Source organism: Falco peregrinus, chromosome 8 (genome assembly GCF_023634155.1).
Source record: "Falco peregrinus isolate bFalPer1 chromosome 8, bFalPer1.pri, whole genome shotgun sequence".
Taxonomy (NCBI): domain Eukaryota; kingdom Metazoa; phylum Chordata; class Aves; order Falconiformes; family Falconidae; genus Falco; species Falco peregrinus.
This window is the reverse complement of record NC_073728.1, coordinates 28,962,338-28,980,674: the sequence shown is the minus strand read 5'-3', so window position 1 is coordinate 28,980,674 and position 18,337 is coordinate 28,962,338. Positions and strand designations below refer to the sequence as shown.

The 18,337-nt window shown below is 42.1% G+C and overlaps 1 protein-coding gene across 2 annotated transcripts in view; it reads left to right on the top strand.

Annotated features, from left to right (window-relative positions):
- The first annotated feature begins 359 nt into the window (after positions 1 to 359).
- Positions 360 to 18,337, top strand: part of CNTNAP5 (contactin associated protein family member 5) — a 296,701-nt gene continuing 278,723 nt past the window's right edge. Inside the window, exon 1 of one of the 2 annotated variants that reach the window (XM_055812801.1) lies at positions 360 to 836. In XM_055812801.1, the coding sequence (XP_055668776.1) occupies positions 761 to 836 (76 nt within the window). In that variant the 5' untranslated portion in view covers positions 360 to 760. The remainder of the gene's footprint in view (positions 837 to 18,337) is intronic. The other variant, XR_008748523.1, reaches the window with a different exon arrangement.

Sequence of the window (18,337 nt, the reverse complement as noted above, 5' to 3'; positions counted from 1 at the left end):
GCTCGCCTGCCAGGAGGGCTCGGCAGGGAGGCTCCGGGCCAGCCGCCAGGGAGCGGATCCAGCCTCAGCCCCGTCCGAGGCTCCATCCCCGCTCCCTGGGGGTAAGGCCGGGCCCCGAGCGGCGGGGCTGGGGCTCGTCGGGATGTGCCAGCGCTGTATATGACGGGGTATAAATGTATCTTTTATGTATGTGTGTGTAACATATGTATTTATAAGCAAACAAACAACTGAGCTGGGGGCTCTTTAAAACGTTCCAGCCACAGCGGTACCCGAAGGAGCGGGAAGGGAAGGGAAAAAAAAAAGAAGAAAAAGGAAGATTTAAATATTTTTTTTTCCTCCAGGCATCTGATGTACTCCGTGACTCTGATGCTTATCAACAAGGCGTGAAGATTGCAATAAGGATCCTCCCTGGCAGGCGAGGAGGAGTGACTTGCGGGGGGCTGGGCGGGGGCGGGGTGCCGCGCGGCTGTCGCCTATAAGGAGGCGCCCAGCGCCCGGCCGCCGCTTCCCGCCGCAGCGCGCGAGGGGCTTCCCGCGGCGCCGGAGCGGGCTGGGCTGGGCTGGGGCGCGCCGCCGGCCCCGGCAGCGGCTCCTCCGGGGGCGGGGAGGGAGGTTCCCCCCGCCGGCCCCGGCTCCCCTTCCCCCGGAGCGCCTGGATGCTGGATGGAGTAAATGCGCGGAGGAAGAGGGAGCGCGCAGAGGCTGAGAGAGGGACCGGGGGAGACGGGCGGGCGGCTGGCTTCCCCCTCCGGGGCCGAACATGGATTCCCGAGCCCTCTGGGGCGTCACTCTGCTGCTCTTCAGTTTGTGGCACCTGGGATTAACCGCAACAAATTGTGAGTAGCGGGAGCGCAAGGAGTTGCCGGGGGCGGGGGGAGAGGAAGACGTGGGGAAAAAACTCCCCGAGACGGGAGGCTGAGGCAGCATGACCTCTGAGAAAGTTAGCCCGGCTCCGGCTGGCCGATGGAGCCTAGAAATGGCAAGTTGGGGCCCGATGGGGGGGATTGCGCGGCACCGTCCTGCCGGCGTGGACGGGAACGGGAGCCGCCGGAGCCCGCAACAGCCGCTCGCGGGTTTTTCCCTCGCGGTTTTCTGCTCCTCCGCTGGCCGCAGTTTTTGCGGCCGGTGTCGCTGCCGCTCGCCCGGCCTCAGCTGCGCGCCGCCGGCTGGGACGGGCCGGGGCCGGGCGCCCCTGCCTGCCGCGCTGGAGGGGCCGCGCCTGCCCGCAGGAGTCCGGGGGTGCCGGGGTTTGGGGGCGCAGCCCCGCTCCGGCTTGGCGGAGCGGCGCTGCTGGCGCCGCGGGTCTTCCCCGGGCCGGCGGGCGCCGTCGGTTCCCACGGGTGCGGCTGGGTCCCGGGGCGTGCTCGCCGTCCCCGCTGCCCCTGCAGCATCCCGGGTGGGAAGCCGCCGCTTGCTCCCCCCGTCCTGGGGAGATCCCCGAGCAAGTTTGCCAGGTATCGCCGCCGGCCCCTACGGGCGGTGCCAGCCAGCTCCGTCCCCGCAGGCTGGAGCCTCCCTCGCTGTTGGGCTTTGCAGTGCCGCGGCGGGCGGGAACCGGCGGCGGCTCTACGGGCGCTTCGGCGAGCGCGGTGCAGCCGGGGACCTTCGGCGCTGGTGGGTCCGGGAGCCCGGAGATGCTCCGCGTCCTGCCCCCGCACGGAGGCGAGGCGGGGCGGGGACGGGGCGGCCGATCCCGCGGGGAGCGGGGCCCCGCGGTGCGCAGCCTCCCCCGCGGACGCGGCCCGTCGGCGGAGCTGGGGCGGCGGCGCCGCGGGAGCGCAGCGGGCGCTAGAGGGCGCTGTTGCCCCGCCGGCGGCGCGGGGGCCGCGGCTCCGTCCTGCCGCCGGCGGCCCGGCCCGATGCGGGTGCGGGATGCGCGGTGCTGGGTGCCGCCCGCCTCATCGCTCCCCAGCCAGCTGCTGCGCTGCAGGCCGTGACCTTTTTTCTTCCCCTTACTCCCCCTCCCTCCCTTTTTTTTTTAATTCCCAGTCAATTAAATTACGGTTAATATGTTTTAATAATGTTCACGAATACTAAATGGCAGGCGATTTAAAGCTGAGGCTTGCCATTACTGATGCAGTCATAAAGTTAATTCCTAACACTTAAAAAGAAACTCTGCATTAATGAGTTTTACTATTTCATGGGTGACAGTTTAATTTCCCAGTGCCAATAAACATTTCCATTGAATACACACTGCTTCCTAAATATTTAGGAGTCAATCTTTTTAAAGCGTAATGATCAATGGTTTTATTATACTGTACAGATTTTACTTATTCATTGAGCAATGAATTAGCATGGAATCAGCTGTAAGTGCTTTCTTAGGAGCTGAGTGAAGGAGCCTGTGAATCTGTAATAGCGGCAAGTTCCCTAGAAACCTCGTTAGATTCGCATGTGAAGATACCTGTGTGTGCATATGGACCTCAATAATTGCATCCAGTATGAAAATTCATCACCTTCTTAAATAAATCATCTCTGTGTGTTGGAGCTCAGGGAGGCTTCCTCAGTTTCGGGCTAAGAAAGATTATATGTGGGCAAAAATATTGAGTATTATGTGCCTGTAAGTAGTATCCTGAAGTATATTTAAATAGCTATATGAAAGTGCCGTGGCTTTTAAGGATTACTGTGCTCCCAGGTACCCAGTAAACTTTCCAAAAGAAGTTACCAAATTCTGCAAATGGAAAGCTTCAGCACAGGCTGCCGAGGTCCTTCTTTTCGAAAAGCAAAGTGCAAATGGAAAAGGATTGCTCCTGTGCCTCCTCAGTTTGAACAGTTTGGCCAAGGGAATCGCATTCAGATGCCTGTACTGGTGTATTTACAGTGGCTTCCGTAGGCTTGTTTCTGACAGGTTTTGTGAACAAGAGCAGAACTGGGGACAGTATTTACAGTGGAATAGGAGTATGCTTCTGGGAGGAAGAATGCAACTTACTTTTCTTATTAATATCTAATGTGGCATTAATCCAGTCTGGTTTTTTTCCTTCTAAATTAGGAAACTCTTAAAATTATTCTTCTGGTTTATTTAGTTTCTGTAAAGTAAAAAATCCTGAATAAGTGAAAATCTTCCCTACCACTGAGGTATTTGATCTCAATTCCCTCTTTGGTAATAGTTTTTAATTAAACAAAGAATTGCTAAAGAAACTGCTTTGAAACGCAGCTACAGGCTAGGGGTCAGTAGACATCATTAGAAAGATCAAAATTAGCAAATGCTAGTAAAATATAAGACATTCCTCCCACTTTGCTTTTTGCAGTATTTTATTACATTAGGTAAATAGAGTGGCAATAGAATTTCTCCCCAGGATACTAATTGCTAGAAAATGAATAAACAGCCACATATGTAACACTGGAAATGTGTTGCACACGATATCAGGGGGAACAGACTTCTACATTTATCAGGTAGACAAGGAGACAGAAAGCCTTGCCTGCCATATAACAAATTAGTTGCCCTTTAGCAGCATATTCTGTGATATGGAAACATTAGTAGCTTTGGTAAGTCTAGATTTCCAGTCTTGAGTGCAGATTCTCTTCTCCTTTTTCTTCTTCATTTTTACAGTTGAAGGGAGAGGGAAACAGGAAAAATACAAAATGAGAAATGAACTTATGTGTTCCCCAACCACTTAGACATAGCAATTCAGGGCTAGCCTGCAGCTGCAGAAAAGAGTCACAGGAGCATTCCTCATTAGTGATCCTCCACCTACTTGGTTTGGTGTTGGGTATCTTAGAATTTTTCCCTACTGTTATTTTACACATTATGCCCCCTGGCCCCTTATTTATATCTTTCTTGGCTGACTTTTTCTCATATGGCCAGAAAGATGTGGTAGATTAAAACACCTCCTGGAGAAGTGGCACCTTCTTACTCCTGTTGCAAAAGTTATTCTCAAAATGATTACATGTTTCCATTCCTGAACACAGCCTCCTCTTCCTCCCACAGAATCACTAGCACTTATTATCCCAGTTCGCAAGCACTTATTACCTGGTCACGAGACTTTCAAAACCTTTCACTTGGGCTTGGTCATAACTGTCAGTTGAAGCTGCAGAAATTCATTCTGTGGTAGAATCGGATCTATTGAAATTCTTATTGAAGTACATGGTCACAGTATGGTCTGCTACTCTGCAGTACATTTAAATGTGGCTTTACAGGAGATGTCTTAAATAACTCTATTCAGTTAAAAGATAGGTAGTGTGTGTCTATTTCGTTTTATCCTGAAATAATAATAAAAAATAATTGAAGAGAGCATACATTTTGTTCAATGAGGAAACTTTTTTTATTTTTTTTAGGCAACAAAAATGCTCATTGTGATTTTAGTCATTCTCTGCAATGATGTAAATTATTTTAACTGCAGGAGTCAAACAAGAGTATGTGAAAACTTATGGGAGGCAAATTGATTCTGGATACTTGAGGCCATCAAAATCAGTTGGTGTATTTGGGACTTGTAACAGCATGAATGAGAGCTGCTGGGTCAACTGTGGTAAAGGCAAGAGGTCTCTTTTAAACGGTGACCTTTCTATCCATGTCATCAGAAATGCTAAGTTTTTAAGAGATCTGCTGAAATAAGTAGAATATTGATCATCTGATTTCAGTTTGCAGCTCATCTGCTTGCAGGCTGAGTAAAGAGGATCAGACACACATCTCTGGCTTTTCCTCTGACTCCAGCACTTAAATAGTCTTTACAAAAGACTAGTATTCAGACATGCTTTCTTCCTTTTAGTTCCATACAGGGAGAAAAAAACATATACATATAGCTTTTTCATGCCTTCAGATGCAACAATGAAGAGATGGAACAGAATAATGAGATTTCCTGAGAAAGGCTGTGAATGACCCACTGCTGATCAATGCCTTTCTTGCATGTCTGTCATTATCTAGTTTTCAATCAGTTTGACTCAACTAGCACTCCTTGGCTTTGAATCAGTCTTAAAGACGGTCTTACCATGGACTACAGTGGTCCTTGGATTCTACATCCACTAGACAGATGGCATCGCCAGCCTGGGAATCTATCCAGGGTTATTATCCTCTCAGTATCAAATACTTTGTCTTCTTGGACATTTATTTTTTCTTTTTTTTTTTTTTCTTCCCCCCCTCTTAATGTCATGCCAATGCAGTGGGATTTTTTGTATAAATTAACAGCAAGAACAAATTGTTTTCAAATGTGCTTGGTACATTTGTACAAAGTATAGACTTCAAGTGGAAAAATATGATTATTCTGGGTAGAACAACACACTTGTGAAGTTCTCCCAGCACATATCATGTACAGGCTTCTGCCAGCACCCCAGTGAGGACTGAATATTTTTTAATCACTGCAATAATTCTTTTACCAATGGGAAACTGAGGCAGAGTATCGTAAGCAAGCCTGGAGATAGATTCTCGCATTGATTGTACATTTAAGTATCTAAAATCAGTTCTTTGGGGTCAATTGAGTTGATCTCATATGGTGCAATCATGCCCTGTGCTCTGTTAATCACGTTCATATGTGCCCTCCTATATGTAGTAATTTGTAAATTCATGGATTGCTCTCTGTTTCCTGTTCCCCTCCCTCCCCTTCCTCTGCTGCTATTTGAAGCAAGTGGAGTTTGGATAGCTTAATACAGAAATGATTAAGAATCCAAAGGCAGTGAGAGTGTGGGATGGCATTTATTTATTTTTAGCCCCCCAAATGCATTTTCTATAGATATGTCAGGTTTCAGCTCACTTGGTAAACTTGAATTACTGTCTTACCCCACTCCCTGCTCTGAAAGAGTCGAGAACGGGAGAAACACAGAACTGCAGGTATATCTGCCAGCATCACACATGACAGGGGCTTGCTATATGCATCTGCTTTCCTTGAGCCTAGCAGCCTCCAGAGTAGTATCAAGTGCTCAAGGGAGTGGGTTGCCTATATAGAGCACCAGGTTGCCTGCTGTGCGTTTGGTTTTTTTTTTTTTTTAAAAGGACTCTGCTAGGTTTTCCCATCCCCAGAATTGGGGGGAAAGGTATTCTGGTTCTGTAGCATTCACTTTTTCAGACTGGTGCGGTCTTACTGATAGAAGGGCTACATTTGCATCCCATTGGTAGGACGTGGATGTGATTCTTTCTGGACATCTTTCTTCTGGGTCTATGCAGAAAGGGAGGGTGAAAAAGAGAAAAAAACCTGGTAGAAATGTGTGACTGTTTTCTTTCTGCTGTCACTGAAGTGTCTTTAAGAGACATGGTCTTCCCCCCCCCCCCCCCCCCATTCCTAACTAAACTCCCTCTACTCAAACCAATAAAGAGGGGAAAGAATAGTACAATCCTGATGTAATGAAGGTTTAAAATTCCAGGCAGTTCCTGGAGACTCTGAAAGCATCACTTGGTAAAGCAGAAAGCATCAGTAGACCTATTAGCATGTCTCTGTAGAGTCAGAGGAAAATAAGAATTTTTGTATACAGTGCTGGACTGATATCATTGAAAATTAATTTCCTTGTATTAATCTTGTCTCTGAATTTTCTAATCGCCCTGTGCAGATTCTTGTGGGCTGATAATTCCATCTGTTCACTGGATCAGTGCAACTGATGATGTTTTAAATTATGAAAACAATGCAGTATAGAATCTAGAGGAAAAAAAGATATGTCAAAACATTGATTTATTTATTTTTAATTATCCACTCTGTTAAGCAGTTAAAAAAAATTGCTAGTTCATAGTGTGGCGATATAACTGCTCTTCTAAATATATATATATGCAGAAAATATTTCATATTTTAGCTGGTATTTGCTGCAAAAATAAAGTAGCCTAGTAAAAGAGAGAGCATGAAGCCATTTGTAAATGCCATGAAGGATCTTGCCTGATCTGTATTCCAGGAGAGGAAACCACATTTTTCTAGCTGTTTTGCCTCTGCATGGTACTAGCTCTTTCTCCACGTTCTTACAAATGCATACTGGAACATGGGTAACTTGGTCCATTTCCTACAGAAGTTTGTGCTCAGAGATATCAACACAGGTTCTGAATAAAGCAGTGGAAATCTGTATGAACCTACCTATTTATATATAAATGGGTATTAGAATACTGGTTGTTTCAATTATTTTATTTTATAACCTGTGAATTAAAAGCCTGCTAAGTTGACTTCTTTGAATGTACAATTGTAGTACTTTGAGCTCTGTATCTTATTTTCAGTTAGAGAGACAAAGTGGTCTTCTAGGTAATGGTAGCTCTTATTTGCTCCAGTGTTTCTCTACCATAATAAAGACCTCACCAGTGTTCAACCTCTCTAGTGCAACCCTAGAGGTCTCAACCTGCATTGGCATTGAATAACCCTAAAATAACAGAAGTGTGCTACAGGCAGGGCAGGGCAACAGGATGTGATGAGTTTGTGGGCACCTGGGACAAAAGGTTTCTTTCTTCCATGGCAGAAGTTGTCAGTGCAAATAATTTTGGAAGAGAGACGCTTGTTCAACTTATTATTTTTTTTTTAGATGCTGTATATGTATTTGGGGATTTTTCTGACTGAGAAGAAGGTTTTAGTGTTAGAAAGAAATATCAAACATGAAGTAATGATTCATGTGGCAGAAGTGACACTAGTTCCTTAGTCTCCTCTGTATCAGTGCCAGCATACCAGTGTAACTCTTGTCCTCATCCTATGCGTGTGGCAAATCATAGAGAGGAGACAGGCTTGGAATCGGACCCCTGTGTGGCAGTGTGTTGCGGATGGGAGGAAGTTTCTAGGGAACTAGGGTGCAAATGGGCTTTTAAGTGAACTAGTAGATTTTTCCCTCAGTTTGACTCTGTTTGAAACTGGCTTTGGATAATGGCAGCTCAACAATTTCTATTCTGTCATGAGTGTTGATTACTTAAGTGTAGAGGAATGAAGCTGGGCTAATTAACATTAATAATATACAGCTGTGGGCTGGCTTGGGGGTGGTGTGGCTGACGTAGATAAGGTGCAGCTGTGGCTGGTTCTGTTAAGAGGTTGGGCAGCCAACAAAGAGAGAGCAGCTGAGGAAGGAGCAGAGAGAGAGTGCCTGCCCTGTGTGAGGAGAAGGCAGCAGAGGGACTGGCATGAAGCTGGTAAAAGACCTTGTTGCAGCTGGCTAGTTTGGAGAGTGCTGCGACAGTTCAGTAACTAATTTTAAAGTAACATTCATCAACATCACTGTGATTTGACATATGGAGGCATTTCAGCTCCAGGATTCTGTTGGTGTGCTTGTATTGGGCAGGGAAGTCCAGATTCCTGACCATGGAAGTTGGGTTACTGATCAGTTGGACGTAGGTCTTGGGGGCTTCCTGGGAAAAGTCTCTGTGACTTCCTTTTGTCATAGTCATCACTGGTGCAATGTGTCTGATTTTTAGCTTATAATATGCCAACACTGTTTCCATGCTGGACAACACAACTCCAGATTTGAGGTTAGAGGGTATTCTTGATGAGTATCACTGTTACATGGATTCCTAAGAGCAATAACAACGAAAAGCTAACTTTGTAATTGCTCATTCAATGCCATTCTAGACTATAAAAGGTTTTTAGTGTCTGGTGTTAATGTACTCTTTTGCAAACTGTTAATTGCCTGGGATCTGTGTGATCTTTATAGGATGAAAGAGCACAGAATTGTAGTGGGACACACTGTACTCCTTTCAGCCCGGTACCCAGAAATACTCAAGATATTCAGCAACAACCACAGCAGTGGAAACTGCAGAGAATAACTGTGGTATCATTCTGGGGAATGCTTCCCTTTTGACATTGGCAATTGGAGTTTAGCATAGAGCTCCAACGCTTGAAACAGAATAGTATTCAATACTAACCATTGTGGCACAGCAGCGGTTGGACTAGAAAGGAAATAAATGTGTTTTCATTCTCTATTTTATTGTGTGTATTGAGAAGGATTGAGTGTTGGCCCTTAGGAATTCTGGAGCATAAATTTTTCTTCTAAAACTATTCAGTGCACTGTGTTGCCAATATAGTAGTAAATAATAATAATAATTTTAAAATGGGTAGAATCCTCTCTTTGTTCCCAGCTGGGCAATAAGGAGTTGATAAATGCTGTACTGCCTGGATTAGAATTGGCAAGTTCCATTTACTTCTGCTCTAAGTGGTGAGGCATTGTTCCTTGATGACAATGGTTCTTCACTGATGACAGCTTGTCAGCAGTCCAGGAACAGAGACAAATACCTTGTGATCGATGTCACCAGTGACATAGCTGTAGTCGTTCCCATATTAGTTCTGTGATGTCTCTATATGTCTGGGCCTAAATTGCCCCCACTTCTGATGTAGATACCATGAGCCATTGCTCTCTGTCCTCCTAGGTCATAAAAACAACCTACTGAACATTAATAAGGCCATTTTCTTCCTTCCCTCCATTCAAACTTATCGCTGGAGCAAGAGGGGAAACTGCTTTTTTCTTTTTTGTACTGCAGAATAGGTGGGGTGTCTATAAAATTATAGATAAGGAAAAGAGCAGAAGATTTAGTCTATTCTTTGTAGGGAAAAGAGGGGAGGTCGCAATGGATCTTCTCCCAGTTTCCCATTGCTAGTGACAGCTTCCTAAGGCACTCGGTGAGGAGGTCTGAATGAATGGTCCAAGTGAGTTATCAGTGCACCATTAAGAGTAACACATTCATTTGTAACCAGAATTGATTATGAAGGGGACAAAAGGAACTAAATATGCTATGAAAATGCATGTTGTAGATTTTTTTCCCCTTGATGAATAATTCATCCTCTTCTAGTATCCATGAAAACAAAACCACTGTGCACATAAGAACCCATTAAAAAAGTTAATCCCACAAATGGCTGAACACGGAGAAAATCAGCTTTTGTTTTAAAAGGTAGATTTACTCAAATCTTCTCTAATTTGATTTGCCAGTGGGGTATAATTTAAGTCAAACAAGTTAGCAGCATTACTTGCTATATGAAGGTCTAAATATTTAATAGATTATGAGAAATGCTTGCCCCACAGGATTATAAGCTAAGGAGCACTCATTCTCTGCGGTGCAGAGGGTAAGCTAAACCCAATTGGAATAGCAAGCAAAATGGAGAGGGAGCTTCTGTTCACAGGATATGGTGCTCTAAAGCTGGCCTTGGGAGCACGTCATGTACCCGCTATTCTAAATAATCCTGGGGAAATTACCTCTATGAGTAATTATAGATACTTTTTTTAGTAGCTGTAAGGGTTCATGATTTTCCTGTGGTCTCTACATGTCTGTGAAGATGACCACAGTGAACCTCTCCTAGCCAGAGCACATGTGGAACATGCAGGATGCTGTGTGTTCAGATAATCCCGATGGGCATCTGCCTGTCTGCTCCTGGATGCTCATGTCAGCAGGAGGGGTAGAATCAGCACCTCTACAGAGACTGGTGCTTCAGAGGAGCTAAAGAGTTTTGTTTGAAGCTATCTAGGAAGTTCTCTGAAAAAAACCAGAATATGAGCTTGGATGTGTTGGATTCTAGGTGGGCTTTTCACCCATCGGCTGCCCTACCCTTGGTGCAACTGCTTATGTGGACGCTAAGCAGAGCAGCAGAGAGAAGGGAGAAGAGAAACCTTACACAGACAGAACAGTACCATTGGATTTCCTCCTACCTGCCCCCCAGAATTCAGAGGGATTAGTTCATGGGTATTTTATTATTTTTAAATTTTGTATCAAAATAGTTTGTGTTGTAATTTTAGAGAAGAACCTCCTTCAGCAGCCCTGAGCAAGATTAAGCAGCTATGGCATTTTTCAGAGACACTTTGTTTGGAAAAGAAGATGAACATTTGATGAATTTCAATCAGATGTAGCTGCAGCATTCAAATATTTATAGATTATCAAATTCCCTTTTCCCCAGCTCTGCCTCTTAACTGCAGTACTCATCTTATATGCAATATTAATTCTCATTATTCTTGGACAGTTATTCACTGAATTCTTATGCATATTCAGTTCATATGGAACCTGGTCTAAACTTCCTGAGAATGGAGTCACTCCAGCTTGAATTTCAAATAATCTTTTCCCCAGAAATCAGTTCATCCAGTGTACAAATCCTTGTTATTCTCCTGTGAAGTTTATTTTCCTCAAAAGCTGTCCAGCAATGTATGCGATACAAGATGTTTGTACCTGTCAGTACAAAGAACTGTTCGTTTCCCCGATTGTTGCTGCTCCTTTTGAGTATATCATATGAGAGTGTGTTGGCCTGCTCTTTTGTCATATTCTATGCCAACCATATATCCAACTTATTGACAATATAATAAGTTAAAGTTGCACACCCTTTTGCATTTTTTTTTACCAACAGTTGTTCTGTTTCCTGGGTCCTCCTGTTCTCTTGAGTTGAGGTGAGTCTAGCTGCTATAACACATAGGATTACACTGAGATAATAATTTCTTACAAACATTACAGAAGGTATTTTAAATGTTCTGAAAAGCTGATAGTCCAAAGGTATTCTTGGTTGTCTGTCTCCTAGGCAGGTATGAGCTCACACTGCTGGTGCTTCTGGCTGGACAGATGAAAGCTTATTCCAGCCTGGAAAAAATACAGCTAGCTTTTTGTTAGTAACATTTGATACGTGAGGTTGCTCATAACAATGTATAAAAGTCCACACCGATACCTTTAAAGAAACTAAATCCCACATTTTTTCCCATCCCTATTTCTCTGCTCTAACAAAATGCATTGGAGTAATTTAATTTGTTTTCTGGCCCAGTTTCCCAGTGGTGAGCTACTGTATGATTTCTGTGCTCTAGGAAAGCCATAAAAAAATTTAACAGTTGACTTTGCCATTCATGTGAAGTGTATAGGCTGGAACCAGGTATTATGGGGAGAAAAGGGTGAACTGAATCAGGCTGAAAAGTAGTATTGTCAGTCATTCCTGAATTCTAAATTTCCCTAAGACCGACTAACATTAGACACTTTAACTACAACATTAACTTTTTTCTTGCAAATTATAAGCTATTCTCCTTTTGAAATCTGCTGCGCATGCCTCGAAGCAGCCTATTTACTGCATCATTATGAGTTTGGATTACAAACGCCTTTACACACCCACATTCATCAACGAGTCATTGCAAAAGCCCAGACTGTTTTTCAGATAACCAATGGAGATACGCTTTTCATCTGTACTTTTGCTCAGGAGCTGTGGTTGGCTTTGTTGGGCGAGGTCAACCAATATGAAAGAAGCTGCCTACTTTCTTGAGACCTTAGCAGGATAGAAAAAAGCTGGTCACTAAATCATAAGTAATTTTCCACTTTAGCTTATGGAAGGAGGTATCAACTGCCATGACTCATCCCATTCACAGGAAATGCAAGTTACTTCACTTGCTCTGACAGGCTTGATCCAAATCTCACCAATTCTGTCACTGGGTCTGGACATCAATGACTTCTGTGAATTAAATAAGGAAGTCCCAATTTGACAACCTTTCTTTGATTACAAGCAGACAGTGAGTCAGAGCTGTAACAGATTTTCCTCCTACCCTTTATTTCTCTCACACACTCCTCCCTCCCACCTTCCTTAGTGGCATCTGATTTATAGTGCCTCTTTTTCTGCAACTTCATCTAATTAGCACAGGCACTGGGGTCAGTATTCTAACACCTGACAGACTTTACAAGGGAACACCACAATTACAAGTGCAATTATCTGTTTTTCTGCTGCACTGAAAAATGTAGCATATGAAAATTAACATAAAACCCCTAAGTGTTAGGATGAAAGTGTGGGTGTTAGGGGAGAGGCACCATCTTCAAATTTGAAAGGCTTGGGTTTGATGCTTGACTTTTGGAAAGTTTTCCTAGGCACCATCAGGTGATGTGTTTAATTGCTTTGAGCTTGAGTTTACCAGGTTTGTCTCATGAGGGCTAAATGTTCATATCTACTAGTGTATACAGACTTACCCCTAACAACAGGGGTTAAAGAAAGAGGCCCTTATGCTAGGCAGTAACTTAATGTAAGTGATAATGCTATTAACACACTTCTTTCAAAAGTACTGACTGCATCAATAAATAATGGAGTTTCTAAACCATTGTGATTGTGTTGGTTCTCCCTGGTGCTTTTTGTAGGGGTCTGTATGCGACAACTTTTAGGATCTTAGTGTAAATCTACAACTATCAAGTCTTCAGTGGGAGAACTAGGGGCTGGTTGGCTGTGACCCAGGAAAACAAAACACTTCTTGAACACTGTAACATTCCAGTCATTTCTATAGGACATGTGGGTAGAGCTATCTGGCATCTCCCTACAAAGGTATGTGAGTTTGCACCAAGCTGCCTGCACTGGTGCTAAACTATAATTGCGTGATGGAAATGGTACATTCATGTTAAGTTGAAGAATAACAACCAGCTAAATATGACTATAAACAAGTGTCCTGAGATAGCCAAAAGAACTGCACAGGAGAAGGGTTATTCCTTTTTATTTCTTACATTAAGGGAAACTATAATCTTAGCTTAGAGGAAATTTAGAGCGAATCTATAAAGTCATGATCAGCCTAAGCTTTGTGAATTCCAAGACAGGCACTTAATTCACTGTTCAGGCAGGGAGAAAAACAGTTCACAGCTGGAAATGCCTGTTCATCCCTTCCACGAGATGCACAGAGAAGGGTAATTGATTTAGACTCCTTCAGGATAGGAACGGGTTTTCTGTGTTAGTAAGCGTGAAGTACAAGGTCTTCATCCTAGTGGGAGGATCTCTTCATGCCAGTGATGAAAACAGCCAAGTCTCAGCTCTGAGGAATACATACAAGTGCAAATGCATCTTCTGCTGCTTCAGCATGTTTGTAGGCATGTCAATGACTAGTGGAGTCTTTGATGACTTTGCGGAAACAGTTTGATGAGAACAGGCAGACTGTCCTAGTCTGAGACTAGTAAACCAATCCCTCAGCCCCCAAGGAATGAAAAGGGTTTTTTTTAGCCCTAAACTAAGAAATAGGACACTCACTTAAGCTGATACTGAAGGTAGCAAAGTTTAATTCTTAGATATCCATGATCTATGTATATCTGTAGATTTTCTTCAACTAGGAAGTAATAGTGATGGAAAACTCCTCCTCCTTCCCATGTCCATAACCTACTTTTGAGCATAAGTATATGAAAAAAGGTAGCAGTCATTCATGATACTCCAGAGCACTACATTAATCAGTAAGTCCATTTATTTCATTAAGGCAGAGTACCAAAGAAAAAGTCTGAGGCTAGTACTAGTATGTTTAAAGCCAAGTGCAATCATAGGATTATCCCACTCCATGATAGATTTTGTCAGTGATTAAAAACTGCTTCCTGTAACATTCTTGCATACAGTAGCAAATAAATCTTATGCTTATACTCAGTGTAAGAATTATGAATAAACAGCACATAATGCATAGCCTCACTTCATTCACTGAAGTGACCAAGAAGATCAAACCAAAGTGAAACAGTCATCAGCTATGCAAATGAACAAGGCTTAGAGCAAATCTGCCTGTGTTAAGTCAGTGATTTGATGGGTTGTATTTTTGATTAAGCTTCCCTGGGGGGAAGGAAAGGTTTAATTAAAAGATTCAAGGGTAATTCAGAATAGGAAGTCATGTCTATTTCATCTCTGCCAGAGCTTTGGAAAATTGGTGGCTGCTGATGGAACAGGTTGAGGTGCAAACAGGCAAGAAATAGGAACATCTCCTTTGTGAGTTTGGACCTTCCCATCTGCACTAACTACTGTTTTCAGTCTTCCCTCTCCTCATAGCAACAGAGTCAGTAGTGGCTGCTCTCCTCTGCTGCTCTTCTCTAGCTTTGCCCTTTACTTCTTTTTTCTGAATAAAGCAACTTCAGTAACACCAAGTTGTCAAAGACCTGAGATCTGGCAGGCTGCAACGTGAAGCTGCTTCAGTGTTGTGGTATCATTTCAGATAGGTTAAAAGCTGAGCCTCTCAAATATTGAAATGCTGGCAGAATCAAGTGTCTCAAATAAGTAAGGTAATAAAAAAGACCTTTCTGAATAGAGAAGAACATTGGTATTTTACAGGTCAGTAAAGGATTTGTCTCAGATGAATGTCTCCTAGAAATGGCTGAATAGTTTTCTAAGGTTGTTGGTCAGTTTTGATGAAAGAACAAGAGAGAAAGCACTTTTAGGGCTGTTTCTAAGAATCTGTGGGGAAATTATCTTCATTTTTCAGATCACATTATGTTTCTGTACCTGATGCTCTGTTTATTTAACATTTAAATACCCGCTTTTGTAATTGAAAAGCAAATGGCTACAGAATCTCATTAGGACTATTGAGGTTAGGTTTTACAGTATAAACATGTTTCAGTTGAGTCCAGAGGATTTAATTCTTAGCATATTGTTCAGAAAAGCGATAGCACACTTAAGCAATGTAAACAGTGAACATACAGAGTACTCATTTCAGAAGCCAAACGTTCCAGTATACAATACCACAAGCCAGAATGGTTCAACTAGAAGAAAAATATTTATACCTCTTAATAGACTCCTCTTAATTGAAAAGTATATAGAGCTGATGAAAATAAATTCTCCCCTTTCCCCTTCTTTTAGGGGAATTTAACTTTTTTTTTCTTTCCAAGGTGGAGGAAATAACATTTAGATGATGGAATAAAATCAAATAAAGAATGCTCAGCCCTGACGATGAGACATCAAATCCTCAAAATAGTCTGCTCCTCAATTCTGCTGACTACTCAGTTCACAATTTCCTGTTGTAAATGCAACACTTGAAATCTAATTTTCAATAGGTGTGTCCAGATCTTTCTACTGACTTATGTGTGTGTGTTTACCTATATATGACATCTTAACAGAAAAAAAAATTGTGTGCCTATTTTCAGCTCTTTGTACAGGGCATGGTATTTTAGATGTTGTTGCTTTTGTAGAAACCCATTTCTTTACAATTACTAAAATAAAACCAAAAATGAGGTGGTAGAATCAAACAGTTTCCCAATGAAGTCCATTCATTTCCACTTTCATGTTTTATTATTGCCTTTATTGTACTCTTTTTTTTTTTTCTTTTTGTTTTGTGGAGGGAATAATTTTCTAAGATTGCATAACTTCAATATTCTGTTTAATCTGCTCACAAAATGTTTTTAAGATGTCATTAGGAATTTGACTCTTGCATGCAATCTTTTCCAAGAATTTCTCTACTTTGTGACTTTCTATCATTTGTCATTTAATGATGGCTAGTGAGACCCTGGTGCTCTGCAATACCTTCAGCTCATCACAGTGTCTTTTTATTGGTATCTGCTATGATTAAAATCTCCCTGTTTTATTATAAGTTTCATGCAAAGAAATTTTTCTGTGGTGTAAGGAGGGGTAGACTCTCTACTGATTATATTCCATTTTAAGAACACCAAAGTAGTTGCCTATAAAGGGACATGATTAGTTACCCTTACACCTTTTGAGCCCTCTGCTCAAGAGCTTGCTGCTGTTTCTGGTAGAAGAAAGATTACATCCAGAAGGACCTTTTCACACAGGCCATGTGCCCTGATTTCTGTCTCCACCATTTAGTCAGTTTGCTCACTAGCTTTCAACTAGTCTTCAGTCACACTGTACTGACCTCCTTTTTTTTTTTTTTCCCTTTCCTCTTGCTTATTCTGTTCAACCCTCTGATTCAATGACTAATTTGTGTCTCCAAGTCAAAGAATCCAAAAGGTGAGCTTCTCTTCCTCCCACCATTGCTCTTATTCTCATCACTTTTAAGTGCTGTATCGCTGTCCTCTGAGTCCTTCAGACTTCCCACTATAGACTCCCCTGGCTTTCTGCAGTCCAGCCTGTGTCCAAATCTTGTTACTCTTCCTCAAGGTTAAATACAGTCTTCAACCACTCTATTTCATGCTGATAAATACAATCCTGCCTCTCTTCTATTAGAGGTGGTTGACCAGATGGGAAATGTTTGTTTATGGTAAAAATCTACATTAAGCAGAAAGAGAAGGGATACTGAGGTGAGGGTCTTTTGATATAAGACTAATAATGGGAAACACTGGAAGTACTCCTGATTTCAGGAGAATCACCTTCCGAACAGACACAGCCCCCGTTAAAAGAAAGAAAATACATAATTTCATCTGGAACTGCAGATCAGTTTTGCTTATGCTCGGGCTGAATGAGCAGCTCAGACAGCAGAATTTGGTTTTATCTGCTTCAGCCTGGCACCTCTCCTCTATATCTATTGCTTATTTGTCTCTGGGAAATCCTTTCTTCCAAGCCATGAGGTCCAAAATCTTGTAGAACCTGGCATCCAAAGGTGATTCATGTTTCCTTTGACTGCTTTTATATTTGCACACAAGTATAAGTGTGTATATGTATATAAACATTTCTGTGTACATATCTATGTTTGTATACAAACATGTACCTACAAATGAATATAGGTTTTTATATATATGTGGGTTATGTGACAGCTTTCAGATGTTCATGCTCAAAAATATATTAAAAACTTCTACAGAACTAGTAGAATATAATGTGTTTTTCTGGACTTTTGAGAGTTGTTTACATCTCTTCTACTGACTCTTTATGAAGCAGGGCCTGAGCTTGTCTGTGAGACTTGCTGCATTTAACACTTCATCTGAAAAAAGTCAGATACTAAATTTTGAACTCATGGAATTAGAATGTTTTAGAAGAATTTGCAGTTAAATCTAAGGCATACATATGCTGTCTACAGACTTCTCTCTGTGAAAACTTTATGGTTGTCTTACGCAGTAGTAAGGATTTTAAATTACTGCAGCTAGTAAGCCAGCTGGACAAGGACATCATTAAGAAGAAAAGAGAGTTTTCTTGTCTGGGCTTGAACAAATTACCGACTTGCTTCGTGCCCCAGCTTCTGTTGGATCTTCCTGCATACTTTTCAGAAGTAGGAAGAATGGCTTGTACTGCTTTAATTGCATTTTTCCTGCTCAAAAATGCTGACTCAGTCAAGCCACAGAAAGTTGTCAAAGGATGTTTTGACATAACATTGAAGATATTCAGTTTATTGAATTAATATTTTAATTGTTCCTTTTATCTTCCAATGATCTGAATCAAAACCTATCTTATTTTGCAAACTTTTTATTTATTACTTCAATTTATGTTCTGTTTTGGAGTGGAGTGGGAGAGGAATGGAATGATAATAAACAAGCATTCAAGGTTAAAATTTTCACAAGATAAAAGGACATGTTTTTTGGTTCTCCTTAGATGTAACTAGTTTCTTTTAGAAAATATGCTAGGTTTTTTTGTTTTTAAGGAGGAATTGTTGTAGGATAAAATATTTAGCATATTGTAATATATTTATAAAAATTAATATATAAATCAGTTCTGATAATTAAGAATGGCTACAAATGTACAATTGCCTAGAATACAATTAACTATTAAGGAAAATAAACAGATACAAATGTTTGTCAAAAATCTGTGTAACTTTCTTCCTGCTGGGTGGGAAAGTTACTACAGCAGAATAGGAAACAAGCAGATTCGTATGAATATTTATAAGCACACACATGCCTACCCCAACACGTTGACACACTGTATGT